A 22,525-nucleotide genomic window follows, 5' to 3' on the forward strand; every position below is an offset into this window, starting at 1 on the left:
CGAACGCATTCCCCGGAAAAAAAAAATACCCCCTTTGACTTATGCGCTTGCCGCTTCTGCAATACTGATTCAATTTGACAAAGTATGTAAAATTTAGGTTACGCTTACCTTGCCACGGCTGCAAGACAGAAAAAGAATGACAACCATGCCACTCTGTGAAGATGGCATGGCAGCGAAAGCTGACGACAGTCAAAGCTCTCAAACGAAAAGCAAAGTGCTCTTGCTGCCATTCCATATCTTCAGAGAGTGGAATGGTTGCCCGGGCTCGCGATTGTCGTTTTCGTTCAGCATCATGGGAACGTTCTTCGTCAGTGGTCGTTTCGCGCCGGCACCGTTTCGTGGGCGGAAAGTTTGGATAGCTTGGCATATATGTTTATCCTCGCTGTTAAAACAAGCCCTATATATGCTGCTTGCGCCGTTTTGACATAGCTTAATGAGCTTTCAAAACGCTTTTGCTTGTTCTCTGAAGCTGTGACCAAAGCTTTGCGTCGTCCACCCAGTCACCGTCTACGATGTCTCCAGAAACAGGTTTGCTAAGCCGCACCAGCGTCATGCACACCAATTGTAAACGCGGAGGCAACGGAGGAAGTTGTAGCAAGCAATGGACGTGTCCCCACGCGATCAAACATGGCAGTGCCCACGGGATCAACGCGAATAGGGTCAATACCTACCTTTAGAGGACAGTGAATACGCCAGCGGCCATCTCGTGGTGGACAGGAAACCGGCCGCGTATCATATCATGCGCTTTCGCCACCATTTCTTAGAGCGCGGCTCTCCATTCCCGCGGCGAGCGTCGGCGTCACTGGTAACCGAGCGAAATTGCACAGCGAAAGATGAGAGCGAACGCGGCGCGCAGCGGCGCATGAAAGAAAATTCGTGGGGCCGTAAGATTCATATGGGGACGGATTATCAGCAAAGGTATTTCGGCTGCATACACAAGCTGCATGCTTTATGAAGTCGTACATTTTCATAAGGCACTACACTACACCGACACAAGCAACGCCGCGGTCACGCACCTCCTATGCATCTGCCGCAACCGTTGCTGCGGCCGCGCAGGCACCTCCAACGCGCGTGACGTTATAACCACAGAAGCGCAGGCCACGTGCGCAGGCGCCGTCGCCACACTTTCTCCCTCTCCCCTACCCGTCTCCATTGCTGCAGCGCTGTCGCTACACTCTTTCTCCCTCTACCCATCTCCATCACTGCAGCGCTGTCGCCACCGTCTTTCTCCCTCTGCCTCTACCCGTCTCCATTGCTGCAGCGTCATCGCCACTCTCTTTCTCCCTCTCCCGCAACATTTATCCACTGCTGTAGCGCTGTCACCACTCTTTCGCCCTCTCCCCTGCCCGTCTCCGTTGCTGCAGCGCTATCACCACTCTTTCTCCCTCTCCACCTTTCTCCATTGCTGCAGCGCTGTCGCCACTCTTTCGCGCTCTCCCCTACCCGTCTACATAGCTGCGGTGCTGTCTCCTCTCTTTCTCCCTCTCCCTCCACCTTTCTTCATTGCTGCAGCGCCATCGCCACTCTCTTTCTCCCTCTCCCGCAACATTTATCCACTGCTGTAGCGCTGTCACCACTCTTTCGCCCTCTCCCCTGCCCGTCTCAGTTGCTGCAGCGCTATCACCACTCTTTCTCCCTCTCCACCTTTCTCCATTGCTGCAGCGCTGTCGCCACTCTTTCGCGCTCTCCCCTACCCGTCTACATAGCTGCGGTGCTGTCTCCTCTCTTTCTCCCTCTCCCTCCACCTTTCTTCATTGCTGCAGCGCCATCGCCACTCTCTTTCTCCCTCTCCCGCAACATTTATCCACTGCTGTAGCGCTGTCACCACTCTTTCGCCCTCTCCCCTACCCGTCTCCGTTGCTGCAGCGCTATCACCACTCTTTCTCTCCCTCCACCTTTCTCCATTGCCGCAGCGCTGTCGCCACTCTTTCGCGCTCTCCCCTACCCGTCTACATAGCTGCAGTGCTGTCTCCTCTCTTTCTCCCTTTCCCTCCACCTTTCTTCATTGCTGCAGCAATGTCGCCACACTTTATCACCCTCTCCCCTACCCGTCTCGATTGCTCCAGCACTGTCACCATTCTCTTTCTCCCTCAACCTTTCTTCATCGCTGCAGCGCTGTCACCACGCATTTTCTCCTTCTCCCTCTACCCGTCTCCAATTGCTGCAGCGCTTTCACCACTCTCTTTCTCCCTCAACCTTTCTTCATCACTGCAGCGCTGTCGCCACACTCTTTCTCCTTCTCCCTCTACCGTCTCCATTGCTGCAGCGCTGTCGCCACATTCTTTCCCTCTCTCTTTTACCGTCTCCATTCCTGTCCACGCGCCATGTCGCCAATACGGACGTAAGCCGCCCAGCGTACCCGTCCTGGGCACGTATGCGGGAGGTGCATACGGGGGCTCGAGGTAACCAGCTTCGCTGTAAGAAATTTGGAAGACGCTTAAGCTTCGCTTTTAAGAGTGGAGCGCAATAGCATTCAAAGATCCCCGACTACTTCTCACGCTTCCCGCCGGCAACTGCGGTGTATGTAACCGTAATATTTATCCGGGAAACGCTCGCGGCGAGCGCTATGCACGAAGGCGGGCTTTCTGGTAGAAACGCGGTTTCTTGCGTGGGCCGCGATGCGGCGGAGGCGAGCGCCATCTGGAAGTGTTGCCAGGAAACGGGCACGCCGCTCCGTGGCCTTCAAAATATTCACGCGCAAATTGCGGACGCCGTGGCCGGTCTATAAATGGTAGAAACGCTGGAAAAGGCTTTTGAGCTTTTTGCGTAACAGAATCATATTCTCTCGTATATTCAAATTACAATCCGACGCTATCATGTCTCTATGTTGTGTGTAAGCTTCCTTGCGCCACATGGAGGGCTTGGGTACGGGTGATGCAAAAATAGTTTTGCCGAAACGACGTCCGACGCGGGACGCCGACGCCGGATCATCTGCGACACGGGCCCTTAATAGAGAGTTTTAGCCCAGCGGGTTTACGGCCAGCGGAGCGGAGCGGTCTCCACCGTTGCGCCAGCGGAGCGGCTCGCGAAAAAAGAATTTTAGCCCAGCGGATCACCCGCTCGAGCGGGGTAAAGAGCGGGGCGCTCTGCTGCCCCACCTAGTGGTTCGAATAGGAGTTACTGAGAAATGAAATTGAATTACTTTTGCTTTTATTATGCAAGAAATGTTGAATAAAAATACATTACATGTTCTCAGTGCATTATTTGTTAATAATGTACTGAGTACTAATGTACGGGTCAGCGCGGCAGTCGCAGTCTTCGATGCAGAACTGCCGGCGTTCATGTTCGCGGCTGCCCGCGCGCCCTTACGCACGCTCGCGCGCTGCGTATACCCTCCGCTGGGGAGTGCTTTCCAGCGGGCGTAAACGCTGCTCCGTAAAACCGCTGGCCGTCTCAGCGTGGTGCGCATGCGCAGTCGCGTCTCCGCTCGCCCGCTCCGCTCCGCTGGCCGTAAACCCGCTGGGCTAAAACTCTCTAATATCGCGTTAAAAGCGGCGCGAGCAAAGAGGCGCGAGGAGGAAAGTGGAGTGGCGGATGCAGTGGAACCATGACGAGCTGCCCGAGCAGAGGCTCAGCGCCGCCGCTGAGAGCGCCCTGTCGTTCAGAATCAAATTATTTGCCACAATATACCGCGAATTCAAAACACCTGCACAGCTGCGCTCAAAATTCGCATTATGGAGTATCGTAATCGTCGGTGAAAATTTTTCCCGCTAACGATCACCATTACTTAACTGAAATTTGGGGGTGGGCCAACATTTATTTGTAGGAGGCGAGCATGGTTCAATCCTAGAATCAGGCAGAAAGATTGCTCTAATCTGTGTATTTCATAAAATAACTAACCGTCAGCACCAAAGCGCCCTCTCTCTCAACGGTTATCAACGACTCGCCGTCTGCACAACAACCGTTCCTTCAAACGCATCTTTGGGCGCAGACACACCTTCATCAACCTTACCACTAGCAATTGAACTATGGAATAGTTTCCCTGATAATGCTGTCCACATTCATGACCCTGTTAAGTTTCGTCTTGAAGTAACCACTATTTTTTCGTGACCATTTGCTTTCATTAATTTTCCCTTATTTATGTACACGCTTCTCGATAACTTCTGTAACTGAAAATGTCAAGAGATGCGCCCTTACATTACTTTTGTAAAATTTGACCGTGTTAAATTATCTATCCTTACATTGTGTATGTCGCCATTCATTGCGATAGTGTATATTGCGTTCAGCTAACTATTGTGTAACGTCACCTCGTTTTATGTACCTTAGTATATGTCTCATATACTCGTTATTTCTTTCCATTCCTTATAATGCTTCCATTTATGAACATACATATCGTAAAATCCCCCCCCCTCACACTATACTCCTGCTGGAGCCTGTGAGGTTTCTTGAATAAATGAATAAATGACTAAATCCAACACGCAGGATCCAACCATATTCGCTGCAATCGGGCTGCACGCATACGAAGGTGCTGCAGAGGCAGTTCTGTCCAGGAAAGATCACCGCACTGTGCAGTCATACACACAATCCGGTGGTCGCCGTGCTTTCTGCCCACCACGATATCGCGGCGTTGGTTTCAGTTGAAGAGCGGCCCCTCCACTCCAGCAAATTTTGCAGCGAAGCTGTATATGGCTGGGATCTGGCAGGTCGCATCCGCGCGTAAACCAACAATTTTTGACACGTGGGCGGATCCCGAAGATGGTGCAACACCGGGCTATATATATATATATATATATATATATATATATATATATATATATATATATATATATATATATATATATATATATATATATATATATATATACACACACACATGCATTCGGGTGCATGCGAAATACGCAAAAATAAGCGCTGGGTGCCAGTCACTCTGACTCTCGACGGGGCGCCAATTCGTGAAGGGGAGACATTAAGAATATTGGGGATGTGGATACAGCAGAACACTGGAACATCCCACACCCCTCAAAAACGAAAGGAGGTCACAGGAAACGTGGCCAGAACGATGCGGAGAGTGGCAAGAAGCAGAGATGGCCTAACTGAGGGAGATACCATCAGCCGCATCACATACGCCCTTCCGTATCAGACCTTGACAAACCAAGAGATCCCACAGGCAAACACAATAATAAGAAAATCCTTCAAAGCCGCCCTTGGCCTTCCAAAATGCGCTAGCACAGAGAGATTCAAGGGTCTGGGTCTGCACAATACTTTTGACGAGCGCGCAGTCGCGACGTTATATGCTCAGAAAGAACGACTTCGTTCTTCAACTCAAAGCAGCGAAGTATTAGCGAGGTTAGGCTTTCCCCTGAGACCTATATAGTATTGGAGAGAGGAAACGGCACAGATAGACCGCAAAGTTCAATCGCACATCGCACTGACCCCAATTGCCATAGACATGCACCCCAAGTACCATCCCGGACGACGCAGAGCAAGCTTAAAGACTCTTGACAAACATTTGGCATGGGACCGAGAGTCTATTATACGGATGCCAGTCGAACCAGCTCAGGCACTGTCACCATAGTCGCTAGGTGTCAGAACAACACAATAATGGCACCCTTCAAAACCACCTCGGCATGCGTGACAGAGGCTGCAGCCAACGCTATGGCCATTCAAGACGCCGAGCGCCAAACCAATTCGGCTGTCATATTATCCGACTCACAAGCGGCTTGCCGCCGGTTTCTAAACAGAACGGTACCCCAATCAATAATCAAAATTTTAGACAATCAACTACAAGGGCACCACACTATCATATGGCGTCCGGCACACGAGGGACTGGCAGGAAACGCGAAGGCAGACCGTATTGCTCGAGGATTACACGTCCGAGCAACGGCATGGCCCATGCAGTGACGACTTTCCACCGAATTCTCGTGACATCCTCCTACAGCAAAACCAGGAGCGGAGACGTCTTGGACATCATCACCCCAATTTAAACAGCCAACTGGCGTGGTATACCCAAACCTGCACCACCTACACAGGATACGAAGTTCACTGACGAGTGCCCGTGGTGCACAGGCACACCCACACTAAAAGACATCACATGGGAATGCCCTGAGAGGCATCCGCACGTAGACAGCCCCATAATGCAGCAACATTCACTAATGAAGAATAGGCAGTGGGAGGCATGGCTTGCGGACGTGGGTCGGGAGAGCCAATGGGCTCTTCTGGACCAAGCCCAGCGAGCCGCTCGTGCCAGTGGGGCGCTGAAATAAGGGCTGCAACCATCGTGCCTTACTTTATTTATTTTCAATAAAGTTTTTACTCTGTCACTCCTAGCTCCCACTGCTCATCCACTTTCTTGGAAATTTCTGTATGTGTATTAGATCACACATTGGAAGTGTTGACCAGCGCCACTAACGATTATGGCGGCGGATGTGAAACATCATTTCAACCGCACGCAGGCGGCGCGTAGTACATGAACTTAGGAGACAGATTTAGTCTTTCTCGTTAGTGTGTCTTTAAAGATTTCAGCTTAAAGAATTGCTGCAAACGTGTATATTTGGCCTTTGTTTTTCCTGTATCATGATCGTACTCCGTCTCGGTATGATCGTTCTCGACGCGCTTAGGCGCACACCCATGCATAGATGTAAAGTATGCGTGTGTCCGATGCCCATGTGGTCGTCGGCAGTGAGGTAGCAATACACTTTGTAACTCACGAAACTGCAGACATTATTGCATCTAATTGCTACCAGGGGTCCCCAGCAAAATATGTGCGCGTTCTGAACAGGCAGCGTGCATCACATAAACAACAGAATGACGCACGAGCAAGAATGCCCGTGCCAGGTCGTTTTCTGCGCACGTGCCATGTTCTTCATTTTTATATTGCAACCTCCTAGGGTACAAAATTAAGCACTATTCTGCTGAAAGCTGTTGTTAGAGCTCTCCGTTTCTTGGGAATCAGCCATCCACTCTTGCAGATCATTTTCGTCGTGAACTGGCTTGCTTGTCGATGGCCCTAAGGAAAGAACAAAATCGTTTGCGATTACCTTAACTCCAAGTGTCATGGTGTACAGGTTTACGAAGAAAGAGACTCCGTCTTTCGCTTTTTTCTCGTTCCTTTTTCTGACAGCATTACATCTATATAAACTTGAGCGATGCTACAAGGTAAACAGAACCAGTGAATGTGTTGAAATTAAGTACTTGTTCTGTTTAACTTGTGGCATCGCTCAAGTTCTTTACGTTTGAAAGGTAGCCTGCTTAAATAATTTCTATTTACTGATATATATATTTATTTATGTATATATATATATATATATATATATATATATATATATATATATATATATATATATATATATATATATATATATTCGTCTAATATGACTAATAAACAATCGGGCCCGTCGGTTAACCCCCTTTCTTCTCGTTCATTATATATGTATATACATGCGTGCGTGCGTGTGTGTGATGAAGGCCGGACCCCGGCCAAAACGTCAGTAAGGTCCTGTTATTTTTCCTACGTGCTTCTATTATTTAAACTACTTTTGTGCCGGATCCTGTGATTCTATGCTCCACTGATTTAATATATACACACACACAACCGTGTTGGCGACCACCTAAAATTTTTAAAATAATATGTGGGCTCCTTTATCGCTGACTATATGATATATCAAAACACCCTTGGCAATAAAAAAATATACACAGGGTGTCCTACATAACTTGAGCGAAGAATTTAAAAATGAAAGGCGCGTCGGAAGCGAACTGAACCGAAGGCATACTATTCACAATAGCCTATAGGAACTCAGACAATTCTTTTCCTTTTCCCCATAGCTCACTAAATAATTAAGTTTAATTACCTAACTTTTTAATCATTGGCTGAGGACTCCAAGTATGATGCGCACACTTGTAGAGCACCTTCAGAAACCATCGATCGAGTAGTCCTTTTTTCCCGAGTTGCAAAGAAAGCCCGCGAAATATGTAAAAAAGCCACGTGACGGAGCGCTAGCACAGTGGTATCGCGCTGCTCTCAAGCGTGGGTTCGGTGAACAAGGTCGGCTGCATCGTGACTGGCGACGAGGAAGCGGCAGGGCGTTCTTTATCTCATCGACAACGCTCGGCCAGCAGCACGCGTTTTCGCCGTCATCCGACTGCAGCCGACCTTGCTCACCGAACGCGCGCACGATACCACTGCGCAACCGTTCCGGAGCGCCTCTTCCGTCATGATTTGGGCCGACCACAAAGGCGGCGTATAGTCTACCGCAGTGTCCCAACGCGCCGGCAGCCACGAGGGTAGAATGGGAGAAACTGGCACGTTCTCGCTTTTATGGGGAACCAGCGCTGACCAGGAGGCGCTACGGCAGTTTGAGTGTGTAACTAAAATATGCTGACACCGCCCGGTAAGGAGGCCACGAGCATCACGACATATTTAGCAATAACGGACGCGCGCTTCATCAATGTTTGCTAAGCTCGCAGCCAAATTCTGTCCATGGCCATGTGGGTTGCGAGGAGCGCATGCGCTGTTGCGTTCTAGCACGTCGGTGCCTGCAGACAGATCAGTTGCTGGACGCATGTGCTTCAAAATGAGCGGTGAATTTGGCCATGCCAAATCGTAGCATGTGCTACTGTAAACTGTGCCCACCGCTCGCCAGGCTGTGTTACGGCGCTGCAGTCGGCGCGCGAAATTTCAGCGCTGGTTGCCCATAAGCAACTTGTTGAATGCGACATGATGCACGCGAAAGACACTGGTGAGATTGATTATCCACTCGAATGTATCATTCCCGAGCAGGTGGCCGAACGAAAACGGGCTCACGCGCTCGTGCTCGCTCGCTCGTACTATCCGGCATGTTGCACGTGCCAGACGTCTGAAACAGACCTAACTCGCATTGCACGAGAGAAACATAAGCGTGCGATCGCGGCTCAATGCTGTGGAGGCCCAAGAGCACAATGAGGTCAAATGGAATACCATCCACATCTTCAACTGGCAAAAACCTCATGCCGAAAGCGTCCACAGGTAGGTCCTTTTTTAAAGTAGGTTGTAAGATATCCTAAAAGAAAATTGCTTTACAACAATCTATAGAAATACATGCTCGATCGGTTCTGGCTTCCGACAAATGAAGCAGTGAATCTCCCAGGGTACAAAAAATCTATTTTCCTCCAGATAAGTATTCACATCTAACGTATAGTTGCACAATTTTAATAAAAATGTTTAACCCCTCCAGGTACATTCATGCTTTTTAACTAGCTTAAGAACATTTGCCCATGGTTCTGCAGAATAGTGTGATCTATGCAGTGGAACTGGTGAGACACTATCACGCAGATCTATCTATAATTGTTTGCTTGGCGATCTAGGATGGCAGGTCGGAATGCTGACATAGACGTGAAGCCGATAAGCCAATATTTCAAGCACAGTATGAGTAGAATTAAAGCTGTGCACCAGTTGCATACCCCAAACCCCGAATGGCTCCCAAGAGCTGAAGCATTGTTAAACATGCGTGAATATTAACTGGATCTGCAAAGCTAGTTCATAGAGATTGGTCCTCCTATTGTATCTTTCTCTGTGCTTGTGCTGTTCAGTGTGGCAATAAAGAAAAAAAAATGAGATCGTGGCCTAATGGTGTGAGCATCAGGCAATCGTGCTGGGGGGCCTAGGTTAAATCTCACCATCGGACACTTGATTTTTTTTATTTATGAAGCCTGTCACAATGCGACAAAAGAAGCTATCTATACTTACTGAAATATTCCTGGGATAATCCAAAGAACGATTTGCATTAAATCAGTTATGTTCTAACACTTCTAAAAGTCCACCCTGTGCGGCACGCTCTGTATACTTGTGTATGGAATTATTGTCACTTCGCCGTACAACACGTAGTTGCTACTACTGTATACGTGTAGCCAACGCAGCTTTGTTCGCGTGTAATCGGCATGTGCAAAGCAGTCCGGCGCTCTTACATGAGAGGGTTGAGATATATGCTGTCAATAATGTAAAGATGGAGACGTTTGCCCGGCTGACAGCCTGGCATGCTACTGAAGCTGTTAAGAATTGGTAGCGACCGTCGCGCGTTTCTAGCTGCAACCATGGTTGGGGGGGCCGGCGAACGGACGAGGGGGCGCCCCGCTGGGCTGGTGTCCCGACCGGCGCCTCGACCCGCAACCTGATCCGTGCCCCGCGTTTTCGGCGGACCGCCTGCTGGGCGCAAATGGCCGGCGCTTCCGAGAAGGACGAAGGCGTCAGTGCGGCCAACGGACAACTTGGATTTTGTATTCTCTTTTCTCTTCCTTTCTAGTCACTGCGATGTCTTTTGTAAAATAAACGTTCAGTCTTGAAGCGAACCCCGACGAGTGAGAATCGTTCCTTCGAGGCTCCTGCGTGCGCGGCCGCTGTATACGCCGCCGCCCGGAAACAGTCTCACGCAGCAGTTCAGTTTTTTTGTTGTAGTCGCACTCGCGAAGTGACCTCCACAGAGCGTTGGTCGTAGCCCCTTTAATTATTCTACATTTTCTGGTGCCGAAACCCGGGAGTGCTACATCTGGAATAACTTCGCCTGCATCATGGAGCGACTACAAAGGAAGCAAGCGGCCCTGCGACAAGCCATCGACACTACCATGGCAGCGGCCAGCACCTTACTTCAAGCGACAGAAGCATCAACCGGTGAGCTTGAAGAACATTTGGACATCCTTCTTGAGCAAGCTGAAGAGCTTAAAGCAGTCAACGACGCTATAGAAAAGAAAGTGGACCTACAGGAGCTCGACACCGTATTAACAGAGTGCGCTGCGTACAGCTTGAGAATTTGCAACATGAAAACAAGGATAAAAGGGGCACTGAGAGGTGGAGCCGCGAGCGAAACGAGGTCAAGTACACCATCAGAAACAGGAAATAACTCTGACCACGTCGCACAGTCAGGTTCCGTCCAGCATGCAGTTACGACGACTCTTCAGCTACCGTCGACAACGACAAGACTTCCGAAGCTAGAGATCGCCAAATTCGACGGAAACCTGCTCTCATGGCACAGATTCTGGAATCAGTTCGAGTCTACCATCCATAAGAATCCAGCTCTACATCCAATTGACAAGTTTCAGTACTTGACGAGCTATCTCACCGGCAAGGCAGCAGCCGCTATCGACGGGCTACCACTCAGTGACCGAAATTATGAAATTGCAGTGAAGACATTGGTCGAAAGATTCGGGAAGGACGACGTTATAATTGAAGAACACATGTCGAGGTTACTCAACATCCGACCTGTCCACAACATCCTCGACACCGAGAGGCTGCGGACCCTTTACGATGAGGTACAGACGGGGGTTCGGAGTCTCGAGGCATTGGGTGTGGCGTCGAGCACTTATGGAGTGCTTTTATTGACAGTCTTACGGAAGAACATCCCGAATGAGCTTTGCCTCGGTTACTGCAGACAAAAGACAACATCTGCAGTCGCGCCAGGAGATGATCTTCAAAATTTCCTCAGTTTCCTCAAGACCGAAGTAGAAAGTCGAGAGAGGGCCGAATGTGGAACCCGTCAACAGCTGAGCACCGACAGGCTGAGTCGCCCGATCCGCAAGGATATTCCTGAAAAGAAGGCGTCCGCGTCGGTTTTAACTGCCGTCAGGAAAGCTGAAACACAGTGCAAATTATGCGAAGCGAGCAGCCACTCAACCGCCGACTGTGAAGTTGATTTGACTGCGGATCAGAAGAGGACAATTGTGCAGCGGGAAAGACTCTGCTTTAGGTGCGCCAAGGCAGGTCATCGAGCATACGAATGCCGCACCTCAAGATGGCTTAAATGTAAAAGATGTTCCGGCCGGCACGTTGCAGCCCTGTGTAACCTGAATCGACCACCAGCGACTGGAAAGTCGGAAGAGAAGACTGTACTCACTGAGACAATCGTACAGTCTTCGCTGCAGGTCGAAGGCACCAAGAAGAGAACCCGTGTCCTTCTGCAGACGGCTCAAGCGTGGGTTCAGGGTAGGGAGAAGCGAGCGATAGTCAGGCTGATGATTGACGGCGGAAGTCAGCGTACCTTTATCAAGAAAGAGGTTTCACAGAAGATGGGACTGCGTGTGATGGGAGAGGAGACCCTGAAAATAATGACATTTGGAAACGAGAAGCCGTCTTCAGGAATGAAGTGCCGCCGAGTGGAGTTATGGTTGTGCAGTCGACACAACGAAAGAAAGATCCGCGTTGAAGCGCTTGAGATCCCGCAAATCTGCTGCGACATCGTGCCAGCACCTGAAGCTCCCACCGTCAACTACCTCGAAGAGCAAGGCCTCGAACTCGCCGACAGTACGCAAGATGGAGCAGAAATAGGGCTGCTGCTGGGATCCGATTACTACTGGGAGGTCACAACCGGTGGTGTCAGACGCCTGGACAGCGGTCTCGTAGCCGTGGAGACCATTTTTGGCTGGACCCTGCAGGGGACAACGCACACCACAGAATCAACAGCAACGTACGTGTCCACTGTGGGAGTGTTGCGCGTGGCTGTCATCGGCGAGGAAGACCAAGACGACACTGCTGCTCAACTTAAATCGTTTTGGCAGCTCGAGCACATTGGTGTTGTCGACGAAGGAGAGGCCGACGTGGAAGACAACCAAGTTTTGCGGGAATTTCGGGAGAACGTCTCCAGGAACAACTGCAGATATCAAGTTTCCCTTCCCTGGAAAGAGAATGCTGCCGATTTGGCAGATAACAAAGCCACGGCTTTCAGTAGGCTCAGGTCGTTGACGACAAAATTGATGGGCAACAATGACCTTATGCGCGATTATGACCAGGCAGTTCGGAACTACGTGCTTGCTGGACACGCAGAAGAGGTCACCGGACTGGGTGAGTCCCCAAGAGGGCCCGTTTATTACATGCCTCACCGCGGCGTGGCGCGTCCATGCAGTCAGACCACAAGATTAAGGGTCGTCTTCGATGCGTCATCTAAAGCGCCGGGAAAACTGTCTCTAAATGACGTCCTGTTCGCCGGGCCTAATCTGAACCCAAATCTGTCGGATATTTTAACTCGATTTCGAGTACACAATGTGGCGATCATGTCCGACATCGAGAAGGCATTCTTGCAGATTGAGCTTAAAAGGGATGACCGGGACGCCCTTCGTTTCCTCTGGTATGAAAGTACTCCAAAACAGGGACGAGCTCTCGCTCCAATCAGAGAGTACCGGATGACGAGGGTCCCGTTCGGCGCAACATCCAGTCCGTTCCTTCTCGCCGCGACACTAAAGCACCATCTAGAGTACACAAAGGATAGTTTTCCGGAGACAACAAGCATGCTAAACAACGACGTGTATGTGGATGACTTGGTCACAGGTGCCGATACTCTAGAGGACGCTAGGCGCATATGCAAAGAGGCGGAACATATTCTTCAGATGGCAGGCATGAATTTGAGAAAATGGAAAACCAATGACCCAAACCTTGCAGCAGAATGGTCAGAAGAGTCAGGAGACGAACACGGAATTTCAGCACATATCGTAACTAAGATCCTTGGCGTTGAGTGGAGACCGACTACCGATGAATTCACGTTTGAAATGAGTTCCCTGATTGACTTTCTAAAACAGCGTCAGGACACAAAAAGATTCCTTCTACAAGCGACGGCTCGCATATTTGACCCATTTGGATTCCTTGCGCCCATCACTATCACGACTAAGATTATGTTTCAGAGCCTATGGGAACGAGGTGCTCAATGGGATGACACACTTCCGTCAGACATCCTCGAAACGTGGAACAAGTGGTGTCAACAGCTTCCTGACTTAAGAAAACTTTCCGTTCCAAGAAAATCAGGGCTGCGAAAGGTCCTCGGAAGAAGTGCCTTGCATTATGACAGCTTGACCACCGTCCTCACTCAGATCGAGGCGGTTGTGAACTCCCGCCCGCTCACGTTCCTTCACTCGGACGCGGGGGAGCTCCTGCCCCTAACGCCATCGCATTTCTTAATAGGGCGCCGAATGACAAGTTTGCCTAGCACTGGAGAAACGGTCTCCTGCGAATCTACGAAGGCTGCGCTCACCAAACGTTGGCAACACCGTATGACACTTGTCGATTCATTCTGGAGACGATGGAGGCAGGAATACCTACTAGAGCTTCGCTCTGCTCATGTTACCGCTCAGCGAAAAGAGAGAAGCATAAGGGAAGGGGACATTGTTCTACTCGGGGAAAAGAAGGTTCCGCGACAGAAGTGGAAGCTGTGCCGGGTTGTCGAGACGATTCCTGGAAGAGACGGCCGAGTTCGAGCATGCAAGATTTCTATGCCGGACCGAAAGCTGCTGAGACGACCGGTCCAAGCCCTCTACCCGCTTGAACTAGGGGAGGAATGAGCCGACGCTCATTGCGGGGGAGGTTGTTAAGAATTGGTAGCGACCGTCGCGCGTTTCTAGCTGCAACCATGGTTGGGGGGGCCGGCGAACGGACGAGGGGGCGCCCCGCTGGGCTGGTGTCCCGACCGGCGCCTCGACCCGCAACCTGATCCGTGCCCCGCGTTTTCGGCGGACCGCCTGCTGGGCGCAAATGGCCGGCGCTTCCGAGAAGGACGAAGGCGTCAGTGCGGCCAACGGACAACTTGGATTTTGTATTCTCTTTTCTCTTCCTTTCTAGTCACTGCGATGTCTTTTGTAAAATAAACGTTCAGTCTTGAAGCGAACCCCGACGAGTGAGAATCGTTCCTTCGAGGCTCCTGCGTGCGCGGCCGCTGTATACGCCGCCGCCCGGAAACAGTCTCACGCAGCAGTTCAGTTTTTTTGTTGTAGTCGCACTCGCGAAGTGACCTCCACAGAGCGTTGGTCGTAGCCCCTTTAATTATTCTACAGAAGCTATGATATACACAATGATCATAGACACAAACGGCACATGCGCCCCCAGACAAGCACACACTCAAACAACTCTCAGAAACGTTCCATTGTAGACTTGAAGCAGCATAGGAATTCTTGATAATCTTGCAAATAAAACTTATCAGACAAAAATTTTGTAACTTCTAAGCTGAGAAATTACAAAATAGGCACCTACTTTCCAGACACTCTGTAGATCGGGCGTGAAGTTTGGTAAGATGTTGCTGAACGAAGTATTAATATCGGCCTATATTTAAATAAGCATACGCATTTTTAACAAGCTAAAGCGTCCATTTCAAGTTGAAGTCATCACAAATAGATAATCCCTCATGGGCAAAAGCAGCATAGGTTATTTTCGCACCTGGTATTGGTGATGACATTGTGGCAGCACTGTCCAAAGAGAAAACTTCCGGCTTGGGTTCCTTGTGATTGCTTTCCTTGCTTTGGTTGTCAACTGTAAGCAAAACATGGCAAGTTAGCTGAAAAAAGGCGAACATGTCTTTCTTCTTGTTACTTTTTTGTGTGTGAAGACGTAGACGTAAGCACAGACAAAAATGAGAGGGAAAAAAAGGCGACACGCCACATAAACTACAGAGAATACGAAAACAACTTCCGTGGCCCGGGAAATAGAACGACGCATGAAATGAGATCAGACAATGTGTGCGTTGTAGTGACCCTGCCCGCAGCTTTCATCAGGCGCACCCACATACGTAGCTGTTGTCATTTCATCGGTGCTTCAGGGCATTTTGTACCTCGACTTTCTGTTTCATCCTCAACGTTTCGCTCTTCTTCGCTTTGAACTGACCCTGTGCAACTACTTTTGCCAATTCCAATCAGCAAGCAAGCGCCCCAAGCTTGCTGATCTTCTATACAAGCTTGTCTCTTCTCTGGAATCGACAAAGCATGGACGCAGTTGTTTCCTCGCAAAACTGTGACAAGCACCAATGGCGGGGGAGGGGTGGAGAGACTAGTTTTCGATGCAAGAGCACAAACCTGCCCCGATGAGGCCCTAACAAATCTAAAAATAAAGAGCACGCCACTCTTTCTCCTCAGGCATGATCTGCACGCTTGCAAGTATAGCTGATGGTTGCTATACTATAAAGCAAGGACTAGAAAATCTGCATGTAGTTAATTAGATTTCCAGTTCTAGCCCCGGTGCAGAATTTTCTTTCATCTGTTTTCTTTTTCCTGTTACTTTCACTGTTGCCCGAAGGTCGGCGATAGATGGTGCACGCCGAAACTTTACCATAGACATAGCATGGGTCTGGCGAGGCACAACCAGATTTCAACGACATCAAGGAGATCGGCACCACTCGGCAAGTGCCCGCGGGACCTTGCTAAAACTGGGTTAGCACTCCCTACAAGCACTTCATGCTCACAAAAGAAGAGCTCGCCGAATGCATTTGTACTATCCGTTAAAAGTGTATACAGCTACGTTGCCTGTGATACGGGCTATTTAAGTAAGTTGAGATGGTAGTATGGCATAAGTTCCAACGCCCTAGAGAATGAAAAAGAACTCTCGCACTCACGCTCCAGATGTCTGGAGCGTCAAGAGCGCCAAAGGAACTAAATCACACAGTAGCACGACATACTGTATGGCGAAGGCGTGCCTGTAGACTTTTGGCAAAGGCTGCACATACTTGACAAGAGTACGTAAAGACGTTCCCAAGTTTCGTCGCGCTCCACACGAAAGGAAAAACGTGCGGAAACATAATAATCAGAAACGGGACGTTCAGTCGCTTTCGGAAAAAGACAAGAGGACGCAATTAAACCGGCAGCGTCGTGACGCACATCCACTGGAATACAGACATTAAAGGAGGCTGCTTGGGGGCTGCGACTAAGAGAGACCTGTCCTGCACTCCTCACATGAACCACGTGAAGAAGCGACTGACTGCTATTTTTCACCTGTTCAGGCTCCTTGCAGGAAAGAAATGGCAGAAGAAAAAAAGGCAGAAGTAAACCAGGCGTTCTGGCGGACGGCCGATTGTCTGATTCTCTCTTTACAATGGCGCAGCCGACGGAAGCCCAGTCTTAAGGCACTCCAGCCTTGAGCAGCGTACTACGAAGGTCTTGCGTCCTTCTGCATCTCGGTGTCCTGGGGCTTTCCGCCGAGGGAACACCGTCACCGCTTCCCTTGTCATGGATGCCGTACCTGTGGCTCCCTCGATCTCCGAGCAGCCAAGGCATGCCGTCCACGCTGCCTCGGACATGGTTATCGCCGTGCTCTGTGCCTTTTGCGGCCAAGGAACGCCGTCCACGCTTTCCCGGCCATGGGTCACAGCCTCATGACGTCCTGGGCAGAATGAAGCACAGCTTTGATGGCTGTATTCCATTCGCTCGCATATGCCTCCGACGAGCCCGCACTGCTTAGCGACCGGACCTCGTCAGATACACCACCTTCACGAAACAGTCGTGCCCAGTAACGCCTCGACAGAGCGGCCCGCAGGCAGGTCCGCCGCAGGAACCGGCCCACCGGGTGTCGCCGCTGGCTCCACCTCAGACGGTGGGAAGCTCATGACGACTACCGCTCCCGTGTCGTTCCACCACCAGGTGGCACTTCACAATCCAACGCCATCCGGTCCAACTCGTAAACACGCAGCAAACCACCACTGCTGCTTCGACTTGGCAGTCTTCGCCAGCCGAGCCGCTGTGGCGGCAACCCAGTGAAGCTCTGGAGCTGCACGATCTCGCCGCTGCAGCTGCACCCGGAAAGGTTTTAGAAGATGGGCTCGCAGCCTGCTTTGTAGTAGACTGCGGATGCGCGCCTATTTTTCCACAACAGGTCTTGGACTCTGTGTCAGCTTCCGACACCGTACCATTAATTCCAGACACCGAGGCCACTTTTGGTCCACAGCAGTCAGTGAAACGGCTCCCAAACACATCAACGCCGGGTCGCATAGAGGCGCCGCTGTTACAACTTGGGCAACCCGATCTGTCCTCGGATCGTAGCAGGGACATGCTTCCTCACTCGTCGAGAAGCCACATCGTTGGATGTCCACGCAGTCATTGGCTTAATTCGCCGCCGTTCACACGGCGCTGAGGGAGGCCTCGCTGAAGGCCATCATCATCAAAGGCCTGCCCGGACGCAAAAGAGGTGAAAGATGCGCAAGACACCGCAAGCGACGTGCAAAATATCAATCGCGCAAGGCACGCTATTTTTCGTCAGGTTCGGCGGATTCGAGCTCAACGACAAGCCTTGATCAGTCAGTGTGACCACTGCGAAGCACGCGACGGTTGAGCAGAGCGGCGGCTATCCACTGTACAGGATCTTCTGCCGTACGTGTCCAGTTGCGACGGCGTAACCGTCAGCGAGACGTGCTATTGCATTGGCTCGCGACAGCCAATGCCGCCCGCCAGAGAAACTGGTGGCACGCTGGACGGCTCACCAATAACGACTTCAGTCCCTGGACAAGTTGCGTGCCTGCTAAGTTGCGTAGTTGCAAATCGCGCCGGAAACTTGCAGCATGGCCGAGTGTGAAGACTAAGTGCGCATTTGGCCTATATAGGGTGCTCGCACAGCGAGCGCGAGAAAGGAAGACGAGGCAGAAGTAAACCAGGCGTTCTGGCGGACGGCCGATTTTCTGCTTCTCTTTACAATTTACTCTATTTTTCATCACATATTATCGATCACAATCAAGCGAAAAGGTGTAGGCGTTGCAGCAAACGGCGACAACTCAACTCTTCGGTTTATTTTTATCTGAACAAGAAAAAAAGGACTGTTGCCGTTACAGCATCTGGTGGGACTAAGAAAAAGTTGAATCTGTCGACTTATATATCGCGAGAAGGCTAAACTATCGCTAGATATGAAGGCCATATATATATATATATATATATATATATATATATATATATATATATATATATATATATATAGAGAGAGAGAGAGAGAGAGAGAGAGAGACTAAATATATCGCCAGAAGGTCTCTCGTACGCACTAGTGCGCCACTCGAGCATTATTCGCTCAACATTTTCAACCACCTAGTAGGCAGCCTCTTGACGAATTATTCATTCTCATGTAAACTTGTAGAGAAGCCCACCTTTGCGGCTGGGCGGGTCGTTCTGCGACAAACGCAGGCCATCAAGAACCTTCTCGAACATGATGGCGATGAGCTGCTTAAGCCGGGTCACGTCTTTGAGAGGCGTCAGCTCCGTGGGCACCGGTGGTAGTTCTTCATCAGGCTCACCCGTCTGCAGCTGGCTGCATATGGCCGCTTCCAGCTTCTCCTCCCAGCCCTTGCAGAGAATGAATAAATGAATAGAGATTTACTGAAGTTGCCAAGGGAACAAGGCTCGTCAGAGGTAGGCGATGTTATATAGCTCCTCTCAGAGGAGCATACAAATGTAAAAATGTTGAAACCTGCCTTGCGCCTCACCTTCCATGTAAATTCCTTAAGGAATTTTTTTTCTTTTTCTCCTATAGAGCAATGAAGTTTTCAATATGTTTTTAAAGCTCAAACCAAGATAGATATTAGTGAATGTTTACCTTTGAAGCACACACACTACTAGCAGGGAGGCGACTTGGCTTTATGCAAGCTCGTTCCTCTCAGGACACGGTGCACGTCTTTTGGCATCGATGGGGCTGACCGATCTAAGCATTTCAGCTGACTGCCCGCGAAAAGGCCGCTTGCGGAGCCAGAAAGAGGTGCCACGTAGAATCATCCTACAGCTTTTCGCGCGTGTACGACGTTACCGAGTGCTCTGAGGCTAGTTATTAGGAACAGTTCCATTCTCAGTCTCGCTAGTTATCATTAATCTGAGTGTGAGGAGGATGTTTTTGGAACACTTCGGGATATGCGAGAGGCTGATAGCTTTTTTTTTTTTTTAAGGCGTGACAGCTTGTAGTACATTGTATGTCATTGCAAGCAGAATGAGCTTTCGTCAGCAAATGCTCTGCGCAGACATGAGAAATCACGACAGCTCTATATTGATGCGGACTCCACAGTACCTTCGCTAGCGTGATTAAGTGCTACTTTTGGTCAAGACGGAGGAATCATAACGCAGCTGTAGGAAGTTTACGTCTACAAAAATACCGAAAGTTCAGAGATAAGACACCTATTCAAGCGCGCATACACTCCAGTCTACTGAAGGAAATGTCAGAGTTGGTGTTGCGCGAATGCTGCAAAATCGTCGGACAATGTTATATTGGTGGCGTGCCACTATTCACTGCAGCCGAAAGCTTGTTTTGCAAAGAAATCATTTCGGTATCCTTCTTTCCTGGTTAACTGCACTGCATCGTAGTTTGCGATGCATGTTTGCTTTGTATATATTATTCTGCACTGATTGCCTTCACTACCTAAAATATGAAATCCTGGCGACCTCTGTGAAGCATAGAAGACATCGCTGATTGAGAACACACACACTTACATATATATATAAGTGTGTGTGTGTTCTATATATATATATATATACATATATATATATATGGGAAACTTGGGAAACCCGATCTGTCCTCGGATCGCAGCAGGGACATGCTTCCTCACTCGTCGCGGAGCCACATCGTCGGATGTCCACGCAGTCGTTGGCCTAATTCGCCGCCGTTCACACCGCGACCATATATATATATATATATATATATATATATATATATAGAAAGCCAACAGACAATGAACCCAAGGAAAACATCGGGGAAATTAGCTAGGTTGAAATTGAAATTCCACATTTACTTTCAACCGCAGCTGATTTCCCCGACGCTGTATTGGCTTCATTGCCTGTTGGCTTCAGGCTTCACATGTTCACGATCAACAAACTCGAGCCCGTCGGCTCCCCTTGTTCTCTCGTTTATATATATATATATATATATATATATATATATATATATATATATATATATATATATATATATATATATATATATATATATATATACAGGTTTGGCAGAATACGCCCTGGGCGTTCTCGCCCTATCATTTTAATTTTCTTGATTTCAGCGATAAGCTCGCGATGCTGAATAACGCTTATAAACTGAAGAATTCCGGCATGAAACTTTCCCAAGATTTTTCGTCGAGAGTGCGCGCAGTACGTAAAAAGCTATGGGACGCTTCGGTTGAGCCGCGGACTAACGGCTCGGTTATTAAAATGAGGTTCGATCATTTACTTATAGATAACGTTCGCTACAACTGGGACGGAGGCTAAAATTGTTTTGTAATAGCTCCTAGTTTTGATTCTAGCGCAAGATTTCTGAATATATCACCATCACTAGGTTGACAATCTGATCACTATGCCACAGATCTTGCGCTTTTGAAAGTTAATGTTGAAAGTTGAAAGCTTTTGAAGTTAACTAACAAATTCCCAGTTACTTTCACTTGTTCTTTCATGTTCACCTCATGTTATATGCATCACAGAAACATGGCTTCATGAAGATGTTCAAGACTCAGAATTCACGCCTCCTGGTTACATTGCTGTCCGGTATGACCATCAGAATAAGAAAGGCGATGTAGTTGCTTCGGTTTTACGTTCGGATTTTAGCTTTAAGGATCTACCAGGTCCTGCTAATTAGAATCGGTTTGGTGCAAGTTACTAGTGCATAAGAAGACTATGCACTAGTAATTGTGGTCTTTATCGCCCCCATGATAGCCCTAGTGGATTGTTCGATAATATTTCGCATTTTATACATGAGCATAGCCTCGACAGTTCCAACTTAATCAATCTTGGCGACTTTAATGTCCCCGGCATTCACTGACCTTCCCTCACATATTCCGCCACTAGTGCCTCTATTTGTAGAGACTTAATTACGTCTCCTTTGTCACATAACCTGATACAATTAGTTGAGAAGAATACGCGGCAGAACTCCATACTTGATTTAGTGTTTATCAGTGACAGTCTTGCTCACTTAGGCTTTAAGTATGATATCTTGGAAGGGATCTTGGACCATAACGCAGTTCTCGTGCACATTAACTATCCTATCCCACATGAACGCTTTAGCTATTCCACATTTGATGATTTTAACAAGGCTGAGGATACGTCTATCACTGATACTCTGGCACATAACTTTGACCAGTTTTTGTCGCTCACTACCGAATGTCATGTTGACTGCCTTGCTGACTGTTTTGAGTCGTTAGTGAAATCTTGCAACTATAAGTACCTTCCATTAAAAACAAGAAAGATAAATAATAAACTTCCTTGGATTAACTGGGATATCTTGCACCTGTCACGCCGTGTCGGGAGACTTCTTAAATTAAAGCATTCTGATCCTGCGCTTTGAGTTCCTCTTGAGAAAGCCAAAAAGGAACTTCGTACTCGTACTAAAAATGTTAAAGATTTCTATTTTTTAGTGCAACTCCCTATACTACTTAAATCAAATCCTCGCAGGTTCTGGACATCAATTTTACCTAGTGCAACGCGCAGTACCTCTTTCAAGATTAACGACGCTATTACTAACGACCCCATCGTAGTTTTGAATGCTTTTAACTCGTATTCCAATCTGTTTTCACCCTCGATAACTATGTAGTTCCAAAGTTTAGTTATGATGCACAAACTAATAAACTAGGCGGTACTGCAATAAGTTCTGATGGTGTCTTAAACCTAATCTTGAACCTCGACACTAAAAAGTTTACCAGTTCAGATGATATACCGAATTCTTTTCTTGTAAGATACTCCCTATGGAGAGCTCAGTACATTACTGTAATCTTCCAGAAATCCTTAGACTCTGGTGAAATACCAACTAAATAGAAAACAGCCAAAGTCCTGCCTTTGTATAAATCAGGTGATAAACAACTTCTAACTACAGGCCGATATCTCTCACACCCTGCAGTCATGCAAGATGTTAGAGCACATTATTCACAAACATATA

General features: G+C 48.7%; 1 protein-coding gene across 2 annotated transcripts in view; it reads right to left on the reverse strand.

Moving 5' to 3' along the window:
* Positions 1 to 6,222: 6,222 nt before the first annotated feature.
* The window catches only part of BBS9 (Bardet-Biedl syndrome 9), a 75,577-nt gene continuing 59,274 nt past the window's right edge, over positions 6,223 to 22,525 (reverse strand). For both annotated transcript variants that reach the window (XM_065431014.1, XM_065431013.1), the window contains 3 exons: positions 18,774 to 18,969; positions 15,098 to 15,190; positions 6,223 to 6,946 (listed from right to left, as the gene is read on the reverse strand). In XM_065431014.1, the coding sequence (XP_065287086.1) occupies positions 6,837 to 6,946; positions 15,098 to 15,190; positions 18,774 to 18,969 (399 nt within the window). In that variant the 3' untranslated portion in view covers positions 6,223 to 6,836. The remainder of the gene's footprint in view (positions 6,947 to 15,097; positions 15,191 to 18,773; positions 18,970 to 22,525) is intronic.

Source organism: Dermacentor albipictus, chromosome 1, assembly GCF_038994185.2.
Source record: "Dermacentor albipictus isolate Rhodes 1998 colony chromosome 1, USDA_Dalb.pri_finalv2, whole genome shotgun sequence".
In the NCBI taxonomy this organism is placed as follows: domain Eukaryota; kingdom Metazoa; phylum Arthropoda; class Arachnida; order Ixodida; family Ixodidae; genus Dermacentor; species Dermacentor albipictus.